Genomic DNA, 21557 nt, shown 5'->3' with positions numbered 1-21557 from the left:
TTGGATTGGCGTTCATACTGGGGTGGCGTGGGGGTGCATTTAACATTGTAAGCACCCATTTGGGTGCTTATACAATTTAAAATCGTATAGGGGGCTTATACAATTTTAAATCGCATCGGTGTGCATCGGGTGTATGGCATGCGATGTGATTAAAAGTCGTGCAACTTAATATCGGGGGCGCCGTGATAATACACAAGTACCTGAAACTATTACTTAAAGCAGAGTTCCTCCCTGAAGACGTCTATTCTATATATATATATGATGTGTATATACAATTGTGTCCTGTGCTCAGGCCTTATGTTATTGGTTACATACAGTATGCAGAGATAATGAGAATAAAATGTGGCTTTCCGCTGTAGTGTAAGTACATTGCAGCCATTTACACTGTACGTACCTGTTCATTTGTTCTTGCATTAAATCTAACCTGTGCTCCACTTCTCCATACGTCAGGTCATTTTCGCCTTCGCAGATCCCCCAGGCTACATTGTTTAATGCTGTGTGATTGGTGGTTACACTGTCCTGCAGCACAGCAGCTTCTCTCTCCCACGTCCTGGGAGTCGCTATATCTGCAACACAACAATAAACACATTATTACATTAAGGGCTAGATGCAATTATTGTACATGCAGTCATTACCATGTAAGGAAAAGGATGGAAGACTTGGGCTTTGAAGCCCCTTTTCCTCACACATTAACCCATAGAGGGCCAGATGCACTAAGCTTCAAAAGTGATAAAATGGAGAGTGATAAACAGCCAGCCAATCAGCTCCTGTCTGACATTTTTTAAACACTGTCTGTGACAGGGCAGGCACTTTTGAAGCTTAGTGCATCAGGCCCAGAATCTGGAATAAGGGACAGATGTATGAAGCAGTGATAACAGAGGAGAAGTGATAAAGTGCCTGATACTTTATCACTGACCAATCAGCTCCTGACTGTTAAGTTACAGGCTGGGTTTAAAAGGGGACAGGTAGGAGCTGATTGGATGGTGATAAAGTACCAGGCACTTCTCCTCCCTTATCACTGCTCATAGTTGCCTACCCTTTTGCTTTCTGCAGGAGACTCCCTGACATAGCAGCAATCTCCCTCTCTCCCTCATTAGTCTAGCAATCTCCCTCATTTCCCCTAGCCCACATTACACTGTTACATTTTTTGGGAAAAAGGAATGAGTGATAGATACATTTACATTGAATCATCAGCACCATTTCCCAGCACGTTACCATGTATAGTAGCTCTTACTAACTGCTTTTTAGGCTCATCTATATTTGGATCTAAGTCATTTTAAAAGATTCCTCTTAGATGTAGCAGTACACACCCACGCTTCTAGGTGCCACGTTCACAATCTTTTTTCACAATCTCTCCATATACGGAACTAGACACACCCTTTGGGAGGAGCATGACACACCCCCTCAATCGGGCGCTGTGCAAAATTGTACTACCAACTGTAATCTCCTTGAAACTAGTTTTCAAAAGTCGGCAAGTATGCCACTGCTTCATACATCTACCCACATGTTCCTGGAGATATGAGTGAACAGCTCTGTGGCACACACAATGCGGGTGGTTAATGCAGTTTTAAACTCTTCAGTCTTGTGTCAACCTAATGACCATGTTGACCTATTTCATGTGTTGACCTAAGTTCTCTCAACCCTATGACTTTTTTCTCATATGGACAAAACCATGTTACACTGCAGGTGGGGCAGATGTAACATGTCCAGAGAGACTTCCGGAAGGCATTTCTTTTTATTCCTGGGCGGCAGCTTCAATTGCAAACATTAGCAGCTTTGCAACCTAGAAAATAGCAATTGCATTTGTGTGCAAACATGAATTAGGCCCAATGTTCAATTTACAGGAGTAATACTGACAATGCAACCACCTAGACCTGGCTGGCTGGGCAGCGGCGTAGCTACGTTTTCGGCGCCCCCCCGCCGTTAGGGGGGGGGCGCCCCCCGCCGCCCATTCAAATCCCCCGCAGCCTTACCTTTCGCGCTGGTCCCAGCGGCTCCGTTCTTTTGCTGAGGACAGCAGACAGTTTCAGAGAACTGTGTGTGATATGGGGGCGGCCATTTTGTGGTGGACCTCAGCAGAAGAACGGAGACGCCGGGACCAGCGAAATAGGTAAGCCTGCGGGGGATTGGGGGGAGGTGTAACTATAGCACCGCAGCCCCCGGCGCCCCCATATGCACAGCGCCCCCCCGCGGTGGCGGGGGCTGCGGTGCTATAGTTACGCCACTGTGGCTGGGACAGGACACTGATAACTGTATTTAGAGTTATAAATATACAAACCTCCCAACAAATACAAATTGATCAGCCCAAATCCAGCTCAGATCGGCCCATAAACGACACCCCCTCTCACGCCATGCGATTTATGTGCATGTGGAGGCTCTCTTGGTGAACGGACTCGGGGACTTGCATAGTCGCTGGCTCGTTCGCACGGAGCAGTGCGGGTGGTGGGTGTGGTGCGGTGGTCCCGGGTCGCGCACATGGGAACGCCCAGCGTTTCATGGGCGTCCCCATGGTACCACTGGGCATTCCCATGGGATTGCGGGTGGGAGAAGGTGTGCTGGTGGCGGGCGGCTGACATCACATGACGCGTCAGCTGCCCGCCTTGTCTTCGGCCAGAAGCCCCCAAATATAAGTCAATCTCTACTCTTTGTGTGCCATGGAGAAATCATTCGATGGTCGGCGACCATCAAATGATTTCTCCTGCTGCGGCCACATATGAGAGGATATGTCTTCATGACACATCCACTTGCATGGTTGCCAGGGGATACAGCGGCAGCAATTCGGCGGACGGCAGGGCAGGCCCTCTGGGACTCAGTAAACTGCGAGCAAGTCAACCAGAATCAGGGCCTATGTGTATGGTGTAATAGCCCTTCTTCATTGTTTTGGATAACTAGCTAGTAAGTACAGGACAAGTCAGAGTAATAGACACATAACACCGTTCCTATGGTTCCTCCATAACAGTCATGCCCATGCATGTTCCTGGCTGGCAGATACAGTAATCACTCCAGTCCCTTGCTGATAATTCTCAGTTCCCTCTGCTAGCACAGGCGGACATCCCAAGTACAATAACCAGAGCAAGTCAACCGTAAAGCCAGACACACGAGTCGTCTGAAGTCCACAGAGAACAGTTCTAACAACTATTACCGATCAGAAGCCTCAGTGCAGGTAACGGTGTGCGGCCAGTAGCTCCGGCTCGGCCTGGCCGCTTTGCTGATGGCTGATGCACAGGCCGATTGATTGTCAGATGGGTTTATCATGCTAATTGATATAGCATCCTTCAACCTGTCATTGTGTACAGTATATGGACAGAGGTTTTGTTGGCTATTATCATTATTACAGAACTGGTCGTTACATTTCTTCTTCATTCCTAAGCATTCAACCACTCTGCAGAATTCACTGTAGAGACCTCTGTCTGCGTAGACAGGACACAGAGCTACCCATTGATCTAATGCTTTCTATGGTTAATAAAATAGAAAGAGCTTGGTTTTATTTACAAAGGGTATTACATCTGCACCTAGCACCTGACAAAGGGCCAACTTCATATGCAGCAGCTGTGCTAAAATATGCTTTCCAAGAACGTGGCCACAGGCCTAAGCATGACCCAACAGTCTGGAATATTGGGCCTTTCCCACCTCCATGTCAATCATGCTGCAGCTCAGGGGATGCTGTGACCGACGGGGCAGACAGAGCTCAGCGCGCACGTGGTACAGATCCCTGTGCATACGCAGATCTGAAAACATCAGAAATGTAGGGAACCATTGGGTTTGCGAACATCTCTGAATGTAACCCAAACTGCACACAGAAAATAAACATGCGAGAGACTGCTGAATGAGGCACAATATATTGTTAGAAAATTAGTTAAAATGAAAAATATTGTCGTAAAAAAAAATATATATATATATACACAGATAGAGCCATCCTCATCTAGTCCTTTAATAGGATTAAGTAAACCAGAGCTGTCGGACTTAATCCTATGCTAATCCCCTACTGCAGGACAGGCCAACCTGTGGCTCTCGAGATGTTGTGAAACTACCAATCCCAGCATGCCTTGCCACAGTTTTAACACTCCCTTATAGCAAAACGGTGGCAAGGCATGATGGGATTTGTAGTTTGACAACATCTGGAGAGCCACAGGTTGGCCAGGCCTGCCCTACTGTATTGGTCTATGTATTGTTTTGCAGCTGAGAACAATAGGCCTTGGTGAGCCATGGCTATTCCGAGAAGGCTAGCTGATGAAGGCTCCATCTGTACTTGACATTTATTTTTATTTGTAAGGTATTTTTATGTTCCTTACATATGGGCAATACTGATGGTGTAATGGTTAGCATTACTGCCTCACATCGCTGAGGTCATGGGTTCTATTCCCAACATGGCCCTAACTGTGCGGCATTTCTATATTCTCCCTGTGCTTGTGTGGGTTTCCTCCGGGTACTCCGGTTTCCTCCCACAATCCCAAAATATACCGTTAGGTTAATTGGCTCCCAACAAAATTAACCCTAGAATGTCTGTGTGTGCGTGTACATGTGGTAGGGAATATAGATTGTAAGCTCCACTGGGGCAGGGACTGATATGAGTGTTCAATTATTCTTTGGAAAGCGCCCTGGAATATGTATGCGCTATATAAGAACTGTTAATAATAATAATGAAAATAATGTTCCTTGAAATGTTGGACTTATTAGTATCATGCATTGATGGTGATGGTAACTTATTTCATTTTCCTTTTATTTATAGAAAAACATGAAAAAAAAACCTTTACTTCAAGTCAGCAAGTAATTTAATCTCCTATTTATTCTTGCAGTAAGAAATCAATAATATGGACATAGTAGATTTTATTGCACATTTCGTGGTAAAGAATCAATAATGATTTGTCTAGTTGGTACTAACTGGTAAGCCCAGCAAGTTTGCAAAGATTGCAAAATATAGGGCCCAATTCCGAGCTGAGCGTACAACAGCCGATTATCTATGAACTATGCATGCGTCTGGGATGCAATGTACGCGCCCAACAAGTACGAAGTCCTGCTACTTTTTCTATTTGCATGGTGATAGAAAGAGAGTAGACCTCTGAGGGTGGTAACTGGCCTTTTAATAGCAGTGTTAAGAAAAATGCTGGCCATTGCACATTCGCGACCGTGCGGTCAGGTCTGAATTACCCCATAGTCTCCGCCACATGTTTTTACACAATACATGATGTGCTGTAATCTTAAGAGCTCATTTAGAGTTGCGAGCAAAACAAACAAAAGAGTTCCTGTGTAAGTGGACAAACCAAGTTGCAGTGTAAGGTGCACAAATACGTTTTCTTTGGGTTTATACTGCAGGCAGACTATATACTGGCTAATAATTCATTCAGGCCACAAACAGTAGACAGCTGAATTCTAACTTGTAGTATAGTAATAAAGCAAGGACATTCCCTACACAACGCTAAAGGGTCAGTTCAATTTTGGATTTATACATGGTGAAATTGTGTCTAATAAACTTCAAGAACTCATAAAGAGCGCTCCCACAATTCAAGCAACTCAATTGTAACCAGCCTTTCACAGCGATTGCCCCGCCCTCCAGATGGATTGCAAGGAAGGGATTTAGGGTCTGACTCCGACTGAGTTGTAAATTTGCGAGAGGTGGAGCACGCCCCAAAGTACCCCCCACAGTGCATGTCATAGCTGCCTACCCTCCTGCATTCTGCAGGAGACTCCCTAAGATAGCAGAAATCTCCCCCTCTCCCTTATTAGTCTAGCAATCTCCCTCATTTCACCTAGCCCACATTACACTGTTACATTTTTTGGGAACAAAGGAATGAGAGACAGATACATTTACATTGAATCATCAGCACCATTTCCCAGCACTTTACCAAGTGTAGTATCTCTTAAGCAGCCCATACACGCTGCTATGAGGGCGTGCTTTCCGTGCTGTACTAGCACGGATCACATGCAAGCACATACTTTTTGTACTTAGGTTTCATCAAATTGCATCGCATTGCATGCACAACGGATGCACATGCAATGCAATGCAATGTGATCCGTGCTAGTACAGCACGCCCTCATAGCAGCGTGTATGGGCTGCTTTACTAACTGCCTGAGATTCCTCTCAGATGTAGCAGTACACACCCACGTTTCTAGGTGCTCCTTCACAATCTCTTTTCACAGTCTCGCCATATACCGGTATGAACTAGCCACGCCCTTTAGGTGGAGCATGACACACCACCTCAGTGGGGCTCTTTGCAAAATTTTATTACCAACTATAATCTCCCTCAAACTACTTTTCAAAAGTAGGCAGGTATGGTACATGTACATGTGCTCAGGGCAGACTAGATGGGCCAAGTTATTCTTAGGGGGAGGGACCCTGGATTGCACACCCTGAACATAATGTGAGGTGTTACCTGCTGAGACTTGTAGTGCAGCTATCAGAAGGAGGAGAGTGCAGGTGCGCGCACTAAATACCAATGCTAAGCCTGGTAATAATATTTCTATATTGCATTTCAGTGGTTCTTAGCATAATGCTGTCTGTTATTATGGGAATGCCCACTGCGCCCAGGTGACCTATATCCGGCAGGTTCTTAACCCTGCTATTGGATAAGTCCAGGGCATGGGACCCCCAGCCAATGTCATCTGCAGTAAATTGCTACGATTATTCAAAAAAAGAGGTAAAATGTCCTTAATTGGTGAAAATCTAAATTCATATTTTGTAAATATACCGGAACGTTAATATCCAATTTGTAATACATCTTACAGTTTATTTAATTCATATTATAGGGAATTTCTACAAAAACACACATTTCAAGTAAGAAAATGACGTATCTTCATTAAAACAGGATACAACACACAAATTATAATTCCTTTACACCTGTATCCACCTTATCACATATTTACTAGTCACATTACTTACTGGCCAGAAATATGATGCAATAAAGGAAATCATATACTTGTCACTAATCTATATAAGTCTGGCCTTGCTAAGAGTAATTATGTTTACATGGGTCATTATGATACATTAAACCAATAATAAACTAATGTTTTTGTGCTTAGAACATTCTCTGCAATCCCTGTAATTGGATTGTTCTTGTAAATCAATTAATAAAATTAGAATGAAAGCATATTATCTAGTAAGAGGCCACAGCCCAAAAAATAAAATAATTACTAATTTTTTTTTTTGCATTAGGTCAAGAATCTGGAGTTTTATTACAGTACAGTAGGTGTTAGTTTGCTTTATACGCTGTATTTATGCTAGAGTCTTACTTTTGGTAGAATGCAGAAAAAATAAACAAAGACACATTCTACGTATTTCATAGAGGAATATTTCGGATCGGATCATGTACGGGCTTGTTAAAAAATGCACACTTTTTGCAGACTTTCTAAATTTAGCTCAGACTAAGATGTGCAGTGGGTTGCCTTGGTAAGAGTTGCTATGGCTGCAGGGGCACAATGATTCAGCCCGAAATAAGCCTGTGGAAAGAAATCTTTCAGTTGGAAAAGTCATTCATGACAAGTTTGGAAAAAGAAGCTTTGGGTTTTTGAAGGCCGGTAAGAATTCATGATCATATCACCAAAATCTATACTCTGTACTTTATGACTTACATGTTAATATTCTATCATGTTTTATACAGGTTTACTGCAGTGGCGTAACTACTGTATGGCAGCCCCAGCTGCCGCTTGGGTGAGCAAGCCACAGCGGGGTCTATGTGGGCGCCGGCACCTGCTCGACGCAATGACATGCTGTTGCCTTCCGCTGCCTGCTGGCCAAGCACCGGAGGCGAGTCAGCCGCAGTGCGGGTGCGGCCATGGCAGAGATGATAAATCCCCCCCACTGATTCAATTGACCACGTCACATGCTGGGGAGGAGCCTGGGGTGGTGGTGGGGGGCAACACAAACTTTTTGGCAGGTGGGAGCAAAATTTATAGTTATGCCACTGGTTTACTGCATGGTTCACAATTAGAAAATCGAAATACTATATAAGCTTACAGTATATACAGTATAGTACAGTAATATAGTGTTTTATTATTGGTACCAGTGGTGCTGTGCATTTATCCACAAGTAATAACATTTAAGTGTCTTTTTAAAAATTGTGTTCTCGTGCACACCCCCCCGCATGCTAGCGAAGAATTGCGGTCGGCGGCAGGGGGTGAAGGTGGTGGTAGGCGAGCCCTATATTTCTTATGTGTTGGGAATGTCCCAAATCTTTTTATTTTGTTTAGTTTTGGCAATGAGTCTTAGGGGGGGGGTATTCAATCCCCGCTGCTATTTCCGACGGGGGAAATAGCAGCGGGTGCCTATTCAATGCTGTCTTGCCCGACAGCATCAAAGAGGCAGATCGACAGAACGGGCCTGACTGTAGGGCCCGTTTTGTCGATAACGACAGTGAATTGATGAAATCATGGGCGAATCTTGACAATTCACAGCCGTTTTATGCAGACTCGCCCCCTTCTCACCGATCGGCAGACGGGACAATTGAATCCCACCTGGTGATATGCTGTAGAGCAAAACAAAAATGGGCCAGGGTCATTTAGAAAGTCTGCAAAAAGCTCGACAGTCGTGACCCGGGATTGAATACCCCCCTTAGTCCTAAGGTGCCCATACACTAGTAAGATTTATCTTCAGATCTGGCTGGTTGGAACAAAAACATGGTTATGGATGAGTGACAGTTTGTCAGTTTTCCAGCATTTCAGCCAGATCTGAAGATAAATCTGTGTGTGTATGGCCACCTTAAGATGGAAATGTTTTCATTAGGTTACGGAAGGGGAGTGCTAAGGTAAAGCATTACGGAGAGGGTTAGAGCGAGGGGACATTAGGGTTAGGCACTAAGGATGGGGTTTGATAGGGATATACTTACCTACCGAAGCACAGCAGCCAGACCCACCGCAACAGTCACCACTAGACCACCACAGGAATATTTTTCTTGACATTTTAATCATGTCCCAGCACCCAGTTCTCCTAGTTAGCTGGTTCTCCGACCCCTTGCCTGTTTATATCCTGCTATCTAGCCACCACCCACTTGCTTGCACCTCTTGTATTCTGTCTGTCTCCCCTTCCTACTAGATTGTAAGCTCCTCCGAGCAGGGCCCTCTTCCCTCCTGTTGTCAAAGCCCACTTTTCTTCACATTTCACTCACAGCTCTCCTATACTCAAACACTCAGTGACCATCTTTGTCTGCATACTCATCTCCATAATTGGCCTCAAGCCTCTAGTTGTATGTTTATTGAGTCCTCACTACTTATATTTAAGCTGTAATGTGTATTGAACTGTGGAGCTCTTTATTTGTACTGTATTTTTGTTATTTATTCAATGTTATGCCAAGTTTTGTGTCCCTGTATTGTTCCTTTGTACGGCGCTGCGAAACACTTGTGGCACCTTATAAATAAAATTATAATAATAATAATAATAATAGTTCTGTCCCATTTTCCTAGCCGTGAGAGCCTATTAATGGCGGCATGTACTAAAGGGAAAATGCGGTAAAACGGGGGTTTTACCACATTTTCCTATGTACTATTACCCGTCCGCCCCGTTTTCGCCCCTATAGAAGCCTATGGGCTTCTTTTCGCCGCACGCCGCGTCGCCGCAACCCCGCCGCCTCGCCGACCACCCCTTTCCCCCTCTCTTGGGCTTACCTTCTTGCAGGTCCTCCAGGACCCCGGAAGGTAAGCCCTTCCTCCCCCTATCAACGCAGCCGGATGTCTTTCCGGCTGCAGGGGGGAGGAGGAGGCGCCGGGGACAGCCTGCTTAGCTGTCCCTGGCGTGTAGGCATCAGGAGCCGGCAGGGAGGAGACGGAGTCCCCCCCGCAGACCACAGTACAGGTATCGCGAGGGGTCTCCATTACCGCACCGCTATGCCAGCCGCATATGTTAGTACATATGCGGCAGCATCGCGGCGGACACCCGGCGAAGAGCGGCGATGTATATTAATACATCCCGCCCTAAGTGTGCTAAAGCATTACAGTTGTAGGTTTAGTAGAAGGATAATACACCAAAGATACTTCTTACCTCTGTATGACAAACTTCTTTGGGTAAGCGTGAACGTATCAGAAGGACACACTGCTTCTTCAAACTGTGGCCTTGAGGGTTTTGGGAAAGCAGAGCTAAAACCAGCCAGCTCAGCAAATAATGGCTTCTGCTCAGTAATGGAAGAGACCTGTGACGATGACCCACTTTTCTTTTTCTCTGGATTCTTCTTGTAGGAATAATGTCTGGGGTTATCCAGTGAATTCTCTGACCCATCCTGACTGTTGTCTTTACTGCAATCTACAGACACAAGTAAAACATAGATAATATTATTGAAACTGTTAATGTATTTTTGTAACGTCACCTGCTCACCCTGATTGCTGATATATAGCGGGCTGATGCCATATTCGTGGACATAACCAAGGTACAAGGCACTTTTTTATGGGATGCAGTTAAAATCCCGGTGGTCGGGATCCCGGCGTTCAGAATCCCGACAGCCGAAATCCCGACACTTTCTCCCTCCGTGGGTGTCCACGACACCCCTGGAGGGAGAATAAATTAGCGCACTGAGCGTAGCGAGGCACCGGGCCCGCTGCGTGGCGAGCGCAGCGAGCCCGCAAGGGGGGGCGATCCACGTCCCCCCCTTGTCGGGATTTTGGCGGTCGGGATACCGGCGTCTGGATTTTGAACGCCGGGAGGGATCCCGACCGCCGGGATTTCATACTGAATCCCTTCTCATATTTGCTTTTTCAGTACAAGTTTCGAAACAAGCTTTTGAGTCTATTTTAATTTAGTATGAGTATAACCATTGTCCTTTTCAAAATAATGGAGTCATTATCTTGATTATATTTATGACACCATCAATAACAGCAAAAAATCCAAAGACAGATCGCTCTTTTTATCAAAAGTGAGATGGAGCCTACACACGGGGTGAAGGGAGCAGTGTGCTGAGCGATCTAGTTAAGCACAGATTGCTCAGCACACAGCGCTGTGCGCTGAGTAGTCTGTCACTGTCCGTGTTCTCAATAGAGAGAACATGGGTGATGACTAGATTTATCCAGCATGCTGGTTATACATCTCTCGGTGATAGCGAAGCGCGGGCTGCACATTGCTATCGCTATGGCCCCACATAGTGATGTAGGGTCATTTTCTAAGTGATCTAGTCAAATTAAGGCAGATCACTTATAAAATGGCCTTAAATTGCCTTGTGTGTAGGCCCTATTAGAATGGTTATAGCATATGGGAATCCACTAGAGAATTAATGGTACTTGTGTAGTTTCATGGCGGCAGGCTCTGCTACGCTGTCAGCATAGCCCAATGGCAACCTAGCGTAGTTAGCATAGTGTCCCTATGGCAGCCCTGCGTAGTCAGTGCAGTGTCCCCGTCAGGCAGCGTAGTCACCGCACTGTTCCCTCAAGCTGCAGCTCTGTCCCCGGCGTCCCTGGCAAGCCTAGTGAGAGCCTCTCACACAGCTCCGATAACCACCAGGGCGATCTTGCGTCTCATACGCTTGTGTGTCTCAGAAATTTGTGCTGCAGGGCTCCATATTACATACTGGCAAATGCCTCCATTTCAAATCCCCACTATACACGTCAGCCCGAAGCATGGCAAGCTTCCGCGGTACGCATCCCCCTGACCTGTTCACATCCCCACTATCCACTTCGGCGTGGAGTTGATTCTATAAAGTGTGGCGAGCGCACCCTTTATAAAGTCAACTCCATGCCAACGTGGATAGTGGGAGTATGAACAGGTCGGGAGGACGTGTACTGCGGCGCTGGCGTTGGATAGTGGGGGTGTTTTAAGAACACATTCACACCTTTCATGTCCGGCAGGTGAAAAATTGACAATGGTTCCCACACAATATAATAAGCACAGACACAACGCTGACTCACTATGCTAACTACATAATGCTGACTGACTACGCTAACGGTGTAAGCTCCGGTTAGGCACGAACATACACACAGTCGCAGACACAAGCTGACTACGCTGACTACGCTGGCCGCGGGAACACTACGCTGATTCTGACAGGGACACTGCGCTGACTACGTAACTGCTGCTGTGAAACTACACAAGTACCGAATTAACTGCTAGAATATAACTAATATCACATTGTGACTGTATTTTTATTTATTTACAAGTAATTTGACTAATCTGCATTCAGCATACCACCCAGCTTTCATCCCTCCTAAGGGATGGGACAGCCATATGCGCACCTCAGGTGCAGCTACATTTTAGGGGGGCCCTAACGAAAGGGGGCGTGGTCTATACTTGAGGCTCACACAAAGCCACGCCCCCAATTTTGCCGCTGTGGTGGCATGCCTAGCAGCTCTGTGAGCTGCTGGCCATGTCCCCAGCCCCACCGGCTGCAGGAATAGACACTGTGCACATGCGCACAGCGTTTATTCAGGGTGACAGGGGGGGACTCCCAACTGCCCCCACCGCGGGACACTGCCAGCCACGGGAGGGACGCGGGAATGTCCCAAAAATCCGGGACGTTCCCGCGATAAGCGGAACAGTTGGGAGGTATGCATTCAGTAAGGTGTCCGATTGTTGTTAGAAAAGTCTTGGTACTGGTATTATTTGGCATCATGTACTAAAGCCTAAGGCTTGTTTTCATCTATGCAATAGCCCAGCGGTGGCCAACCCGCGGCTCGCGAGCCGCATGCGGCTCCAGCCTCCCGTCTGCAAAGCGGGGTTTTGAATTTGGCGCCAATTCGGCTGCCAAATTCAAAACGCCGCATCGGCGGCCAATAGGAAACGACCGCGGCGAGCCATCAGCGCTCGCCGCGCCGTTTCCGCCCTGCCCCCGGCGTCTGACATCAGACGCCAGCGGGAGGGCGAAAAGTCTTCTCCACGCCGGCGGAGCGCAGGAGCGCTCCTGAAGACGCGAGAAGCCGCCGGAGGATGGCGCAGAAGACGGCGGCGAAGAGAAGAGTTCCGGCGCCGCTGAAGAGGCCAGAAGACGCCGGGATCAAGACAGAAGATCTCCGGCGCCTTCTGCAAGAAAAAAGAAGATGGCTCCCGGAGAGGCCAGCGGGGGTGGGAAGCAAAAGAGCTGACGAAGCTCCCCCCAGCGGCCTCTCCCAACACCAGGTAGGGGCCTTTGGCCTCCTACCCTCCATCCACCCTAGACCACCGGGTGTCGGGCACTAGGCCCGTGGGCAAATTCAGGCCCTTCGGGCCTGTGTGCGCATTAGTCGGGCCAGAAGGGCCCGTGGCTCATTTGTTTGTTGGGCCCTCCTGGCCCTCTAGGTGGGCCCTTTAGTTAGGAAGCTGGGCCCTCCAGCATAGGTGTTGCACTGTGGGCAACACCTGTGCTGGAGGGCCCAGCTTCCTAACTGTGGGGTCATATGATGTTTGGCACTGTGGGGGGGCATATGTTTGGCACTTTGAGGGGCATGTGATGTTTGGCACTGTGGGGGGCATATGATGTTTGGCACTTTGCGGGGCATGTGATGTTTGGCACTTTGAGGGGCATGTGATGTTTGGCACTTTGAGGGGCATGTGATGTTTGGCACTGTGGGGGGCATGTGATGTTTGGCACTGTGGGGGGCATGTGATGTTTGGCACTGTGGGGGGCATGTGATGTTTGGCACTGTGGGGGGCATGTGATGTTTGGCACTGTGGGGGGCATATGATGTTTGGCACTGTGGTGGGCATATCTGGCACTGGGGGCATAAAGTTTTGTCATGTGGCCACTCTCCTTGTGTCATATGACCACGCCCCTGACCACTCCCCTGATCACGCCCCTTTTTGGCGCGCGCATGACGTTGGCTCTTTGGCTTGGCAACTGATATTTTTCGGCTCTTTGCCTCTGACCGGTTGGCCACCCCTGCAATAGCCTATGGTGCATTCGCTACAGGCAAGCAGCTTGAAAACCGGATCACAAATATAACTGTCACAGATATTGATCACGGATATCATCCCTTTGAATGCACTTCAGGTATCAATAAGAAGTAAACAAGGGCTCATTTTTTATAGCAGGATCTTATTGACTATCCATATTTTTTATTGTCTTCGCGTTTTCTCTATTTATCACAGGGGTGAGATTTAATTCTGTTACTAAATATTCTTGACGGCTAGAACGGGAGATAAAATACCTGCACATCTCAAATGGGAATATGATTTATATTTATGCTTAGGCATTTTATTGAGATAATCATATGGGACCAGTCATAAGGGACTAAGGGCCAGATGTATCAAGTTCCAAAAAGTGGTAAAGTGGAGAGTGATAAACAGCCAGCCATGTAGCTCCTACCTGTCCTTTTTCAAACCCAGCCTGTAGCATGGCAGGTAGGAGCTGATTGGTTGGCTGTTTATCACTCTTAACTTGATCACTTTGTGAAGCTTGATACATCTGGCTCTAAATGTTGTTCTCATACTGTTATGTTTATGAAGCTGCTCTACTGTGTATATTTGCCCCCGATAGATTGCCCAAGATAAGGTCTTCTTAGTCTAGGTAATGGGATTGTGATCAAATGTGCGACTGCACATTTTTTTAAAGGTGTCCTAATATTCATCCTCTGGCTTGAAGTTTGCAAGCTCCTAAGGTGTATTGCTGTCTTGGCAAAATGCTCTTCTGCATATATTCCTAAATACCACCCCTGCAGATCACAGATCCCTCCTAAGTCATATTATATATTACCAAGGCAGCTATAGCTCAGTTTGAAAGTGATATCAAATCTCCTTCTCTGTCATTGAAAGTATAAAGAAATGAGTTAGTTCTCTGCCAATGAAGTGGTTTAGTTGGCATTTGTATTCTAATGAGAAGCCATGTTACCCATAAAAACGTTGAACTTGAACACAGAATGTTTACTGTTCAAATTCAAAAATTGTTAAAAAAATTGTTAAAAAATATATGTTCAAACGGACAACATGATATTGTGCGAATGGTAACCGAGAACATGAACTACAGGCAGAACATGTGAATACAAGGACTCAATTAGCAATTCTAGAAAGAGTCTATGTGCATGTTCTTCAATGGGCTCACTAACGGCAAATCTTATTTTGCGCAGGACGATACCGTAGGACTTTATTTAAAATCTTTTCTGTTGAGCTGAGCTCTTGAAAACCTTTACACTTACATTCTGAATGCTCTTAGTAGCTCTTCTATATAAGACAACTGTATTTTCCAGTATCAGCCTCAAAAATATTCATCAGTTCAGAAGACACAGGCTAGAAATATCTGGAGCAGTTCCAGACAGGAACTAAAAGTAGCTACAATGCTGCAACAATATTAACAGTGCAGCAGAAACACAACCAGACAAGTGTTCGCATACTACAATAATGTTCAGTTACTAATTAATTCCATATGCCTTGTTCTTGTTCCATCTTAATATACATTCATGGCTTTTACCAGTATACTCAAACCCCCACAGGCTATGCCACCTAAACTCTATCTAAATCGTATCATTATATTCGCCATAGAAAGGTCAGTAACGGATCCATGCAAGTTGATAATTAAGCTCTTTTCTCAGCATCTCTGTCAAAAGTGAAAAAAAAAAGATTATGTAATGTGACACAACACGTGCTGGAATCCTATCTCAGTAGGCACATGTCACCTGTCATGGAACTGGTACAATGTATGGAAAAAGATAATGAGAGGTGACATAAATTGCTGGACTGTACAAAATTGCTTTTGCTGCACATTCCCAAGATATAGGTAGAGCAGAATAAATGATTGGAATGGTTGGAATGAAAATCAGATAATTTTTGGGAGCAAATGACAAGTGACCGTTTGCTCCCAAACATGGAAAACAAACAATAATAGTAATTTAGACAAATTGGTTAAAGCCTTTTTAAAAAAAACAAAAACAATTTATGCAAATGACAACTTTTGGGAGCAAATGGTTGATTATAATTTGTTCCCAGATATTGCCAGATTTTCGTTCTCACCAGTAAGATCATAATAGATAATCTTATAGTGTGTATCCAGCTTTAGTAGGTAGATCTTTACAACTTTTTTCTTTTCCTTTGTATTTGACTTAACAATCTTCCTACTCAAGTCTGATAAACTCCTTATATCACTACTGTGCTATTAACTTAGACTTACGGGAGCCGAGACCTGGATTTAATCTTCTTGACAAACCTGGATCCCAGAACGAATCCCAGAAAACTAATTTTCAACAGAGTTGGGTCTTCCGTGAATCGGTTACTTTTTTACTCTGGGGACAGTATTGTTCAGGGGGCGTGGCCTATACACGGGCAAAATGGCCATGCACTCTTAGAATACAATAGAGAAAAAATAGTACTTTAGGTATCTCCCTGGCCATGCTGCAGCCCAGTAGGTGCTATGTTGAGAAGAGTTGCTGTTGCCAGGTAACATGGGCCCCACAGGGTCCCTTAATCAGACCTGAACCCAAGTATCCACACCCCCTCCTGGCACCACTGCCTGAATCACTTACTTCTGGAAAACTAAGAATACATTGGGGCAGATGTATTAAGCCTTGTGAAGAGATAAAGTGGAGATAAAGTGGAAGGTGATAACGCACCACCATATTTGAAAAATGACAGTTGGGAGTTGATTGGCTGGTGCATTATCACCTTCCACTTTATCTACTCAGGCTTAATACATCTGCCCCATTGTGTGCTGTTGTACCCTATGACAGATTACTGTCCATTCTTTACTACCGTGTTTCCCCGATAATAAGACACTGTCTTATTTTTCAGTCCAAAAAACACCATAGGGCTTATTTTTGGGGTAGGGCATCATGTTCCACTCTACACACTTGAATGACACATTATATATATGTACATTACACTGCACAGGACTATGGTGTATTGTCTACAGTGCATTGCTGTAATTAATTTGACACATTATCATGAATACACTAGAAGCATTTACTATCATTTACATGGTACCCTACGATTGCATTCCCCTGATGGGCCTATCTTTCCCCAGTCCGACACTGAATAGAGTACAGTATATACAGTATCCCTTATCCAGATATCAGTTATCCAAATTATTCAGAAAACCATATTTTACAGAATGTACATTTTCTTTTTTTTTTTGCTAAAAGCATTACTGGGGACATCTGTAACTGGCACTACTGGGGACATCTGTAACTGGCACTACTGGGGAAATTATATGTAACTGTCACTACTGCAGACATCTGTAACTGGTACTACTGGGGACATATGTAACTGACACTACTGGGGACATCTGTAACTGGCACTACTGGGGACATCTGTAACTGACACTACTGGGGAAATGATATGTAACTAGCACTACTGGGGACATCTGTAACTGACACTACTGGGGAAATGATATGTAACTGTCACTACTGTAGACATCTGTAACTGTCACTACTGGGGACATCTGTAACTGGCACTACTGGGGACATCTGTAACTGGCACTACTGGGGAAATTATATGTAACTGTCACTACTGCAGACATCTGTAACTGGCACTACTGGGGACATATGTAACTAACACCTACTGGGGACATCTGTAACTGGCACTACTGGGGACATCTGTAACTGACACTACTGGGGAAATTATATGTAACTAGCACTACTGGGGACATCTGTAACTGACACTACTGGGGAAATGATATGTAACTGTCACTACTGCAGACATCTGTAACTGGCACTACTGGGGACATCTGTAACTGTCACTACTGCAGACATCTGTAACTGGCACTACTGGGGACATCTGTAACTAAAACTACTGGGGAAATGATATGTGACTATCACTACTGCAGACATCTGTAACTGGCACTACTGGAGACATCTGTAACTGGCACTACTGAAGAGATCTGTAACTGCCACTACTGTGTACATCTGTAACTGGCACTACTGGGGACATGATATGTAACTGCCATTACTGGGGACATCTGTAACTAGCACTACTGGGGACATCTGTAACTGACACTACTGGGGAAATGATATGTGACTGTCACTACTGCAGACATCTGTAACTGGCACTACTGAACACATCTGTAACTGGCACTACTGAAGAGATCTGTAACTGCCACTACTGTGTACATCTGTAACTGGCACTACTTGGGACATCTGTAACTGGCACTACTGGGGACATGATATGTAACTGCCATTACGGGGGACATCTGTAACTGATACTACTGGGGACATCTGTACCAGCACTACTAAGGATACCTGTAACTTGCACTACTGGGGACATGATATGTAACTGGCACTACTGGATACATCTGTAACTGGCCCTACTGGGGACATGATATGTAACTGGCCCTACTGGGGACATGATATGTAACTGGCACTACTGGGGACATCTGTAACTGGCACTACTGGGGACATCTTTACCAGCACTACTGGAGATATCTGCATAGGCGCCGATTCCGTGGGTGCTCCGGGGCCTGAGCACCCACGGAAAATCTTAAGCACCCACCAGGCCCGCCGAGTCAGCTGGTGGATGGCCGCACAGCCATCCCACACATATTGATGCTTTGCTTGCGATTGTGACGCGCTGGCGTCACACCGCGCTCCCCCCTCCCTCTCCCCCGCCCTGTGCTGTACTCCTCCTGAGTCAGTACAGCGCAGGGCGGGGGGAGAGGGAGGGGGGAGCGCAGTTTGACGCCAGCACGTCACATAGCGAGCCGGGCGGATCTCAAGACCCGGCCAACAGCTTAATGCATTTACTTGTGAAGCGCCGAACAGCACCAGTGAGTCTTCTCTTCAGTGTGGTTCCCGGCAGACGGGCAGCATTTCCCTGCGTCTCCAGCTCCACTGTCCATTCAACGGCCGCCGCTGAGCTAAGGTATAGGTCTCTGTAGGGATAAGGATTGCACAGTGCATCCCTCCATCCTCTGCAGCCTGAATCCTGTTCTCCCTGAAGCCTAAATCCTGATGCAGTGTCCAGACACTGGGTTGCACTCTTTCAAGTGAAACCCAAATCCTGTCCCCCTGCAGTACATTGTAGCCCGCCTTCAACCTTTCCCCTGCATACCAAAACTTTTGGACCCCTTTTAGCCTGTTCCCTCTTGCAGCTCGAATGGAGAGGCTATCGCTGCTGCTTATGCAGAAGCAGCAGCGATAGCACTAATATAGTAATGCAGCAGGGGGCATTACACTGCTTGCTGCATTACTGATCTGAGCTGCGTCCTAGGATGCAGCATCAGATCATCTGCGACATCCAGGATCCAAAACGGCAGTGAGAATTGTGGTAAGCAGCAACCTGTCACCTGCCTCTTAGTTAGCGCAGCTTCCCTACATTTGGCTTCTTTCTATAGCTATACATATGGGAAAAGATGCACATATCTGACCTCTCTGCCTTTTCTATCTTTTCCCATATGTTGGCTAATGCACATATGGGGGGGTGATTAACATATATGGGGGGTAGAAGAAGCACATTTGGAAGGCAGAGGCACATATGGTGGGGTCCGGGATGTATATGGGGGAATAGGCACATTTGGAGGCCGAGGCATATATGGATGGGTGGTCTGGGGGAAACAGTAATATGAGTGGGAAGAGCCACATATAGGGGGTTGAAGGGACTCCTCTGGCCAGCTCACGATGTGATGCGCTGGCGGGGGGGGGGGGGGTAACTCTAGTGCCGTAATTTGAATAATGGAGACATCTGTGCTGCGTAAAATAAATTGATATTATTTTGTGGTCACGCCCCTTCCCCATGAAGCCACTCCCCTATATTTTTGGCTTGAGCACCCATCAGCAAAAACATAAATCGGCACCTATGGATATCTGTAACTGGCACTACTGGGGACATGAAATGTAACTGGCACTACTGTATACATCTGTAACTGGCACTACTGGGGACATGATATGTAACTGGCACTACTGGATACATCTGTAACAGCACTACTGGGGACATGAAATGTAACTGGCACTACTGTATACATCTGTAACTGGCACTACTGGGGACATGAAATGTAACTGGCACTACTGTATACATCTGTAACAGCACTATTGGGGACATGACATGTAACTGGCACTACTGTATACATCTGTAACTGGCACTACTGGGGACATGATATGTAACTGGCACTACTGGGGACATGATATGTAACTGGCACTACTTCCCCATGAAGCCACTCCCCTATATTTTTGGCTTGAGCACCCACCAGCAAAAACATAAATCGGCACCTATGGATATCTGTAACTGGCACTACTGGGGACATGAAATGTAACTGGCACTACTGTATACATCTGTAACTGGCACTACTGGGGACATGATATGTAACTGGCGCTACTGGATACATCTGTAACAGCACTACTGGGGACATGAAATGTAACTGGCACTACTGCATACATCTGTAACTGGCCCTACTGGGGACATGATATGTAACTGGCACTACTGGATACATCTGTAACAGCAATACTGGGGACATGAAATGTAACTGGCACTACTGGATACATCTGTAACTGGCACTACTGAGGACATGATATGTAACTGCCACTAAATATGTGCAAGACAATGATTGCTTGGCATTCAAAGACAGTGCCTGAGATAGGACACAAACTTTGTTTCATGTTTTGAAACCTTGTGATGAGAATGCAAGATACCTCAAGATACATCATTGAATTATAAAAATATTTTGAAATACGGAATAATCCGTTATCCAAAATACTCCTGGCCTCGAGCATTTTGGATGAGGGATACTCAACCTGTACTACATCTTACAAGATATACATTTAATAGCAGCAGCAGAAATTATCAACAGAAATTGTTCTGTTTGTTGAGTCTCTCCAAGTTTTAGACGAAATGGCAGTGGGTCAGACATGGCAGTGATATCAGTCACAATTCACAACAACTAAATCACTTAGGGGTGAATTTATGAAGCTTGGAGAAGTGTTATCTATCCCCATAAAGAACGTTATGAGCAAGGTGATAATGGTTCAGCCAATCAGCTACAATATGTAAATTGACAGGTAAGAGCTGATTGGCTGAACCATTATCACCTTGCTCATAACGTTCTTTATGGGGATAGATAACACTTCTCCAAGCTTCATAAATTCACCCCTTAATGACACAGAATAAGGAACACCTCACTGAACTGTAGTATTACACTTAGTCTAGCCTCTAAATCACATAAAACCATAAAAAAAGAAGAGAAATAATCTCCTGAGTAAGCAAAAGCTAAAAATAATAAAATGTAATTGGATAACATAAACCCATTAAGTAAGACAGAACGCTCCATATGTAAACCTGAAAATAGCCTCTACACAATAACAGAACACAATTACCTCCATCTTTAAAAGACAATTTCCTTCTCCGAAGTTTGCAGTTCTCTCCATCATAGTCAGAATCTGCTTGTGCTCTTAGGAGAGCAGCCTGGTTTAATGAAAGATACACATTATTACCCATAGCTACAGCTATATCTTATCTCAGACCAACATGCTATTACAACAATAAAGACAATGTATGCATGTTAATTGAACTGTAATTAAAGTCTTGAACATACAGTATATGGCTTATTATAAAAGCTGCTTAACCTAAAAGCACAGTGGAACAGCAAATAACTTGTCCTGCATCAGCTCTCGCCATATAATACCTCTATATTGCCATGGATGTCAGCAGTGCATAAAGTGGTCATGCAGTGGTGGGGGGACTCATTTCTTTATGCCACCCCATCCCCTCCCCCCATTAGGTAGAGACAGGGCCAGGTAGGGTTTTTGGCATCCCCCTGGAAACTAGAATA

The 21557-nt window shown here is 45.5% G+C and overlaps 1 protein-coding gene across 5 annotated transcripts in view; it reads right to left on the bottom strand.

Moving 5' to 3' along the window:
* The window catches only part of KCNH7 (potassium voltage-gated channel subfamily H member 7), a 416570-nt gene that overhangs the window by 20116 nt on the left and 374897 nt on the right, over nucleotides 1-21557 (bottom strand). For all 5 annotated transcript variants that reach the window (XM_083153933.1, XM_083153934.1, XM_083153936.1 and 2 more), the window contains 3 exons: nucleotides 21103-21190; nucleotides 9968-10225; nucleotides 395-566 (listed from right to left, as the gene is read on the bottom strand). In XM_083153933.1, coding sequence (XP_083010059.1) covers nucleotides 395-566; nucleotides 9968-10225; nucleotides 21103-21190 — 518 coding nt within the window. The remainder of the gene's footprint in view (nucleotides 1-394; nucleotides 567-9967; nucleotides 10226-21102; nucleotides 21191-21557) is intronic.

Source organism: Crinia signifera, chromosome 7 (genome assembly GCF_055691185.1).
Source record: "Crinia signifera chromosome 7, ASM5569118v1, whole genome shotgun sequence".
Taxonomy (NCBI): Eukaryota; Metazoa; Chordata; class Amphibia; order Anura; family Myobatrachidae; genus Crinia; species Crinia signifera.
Note: the sequence above shows the minus strand (reverse complement) of the source record. Positions and strands in the feature narration are given on the sequence as shown.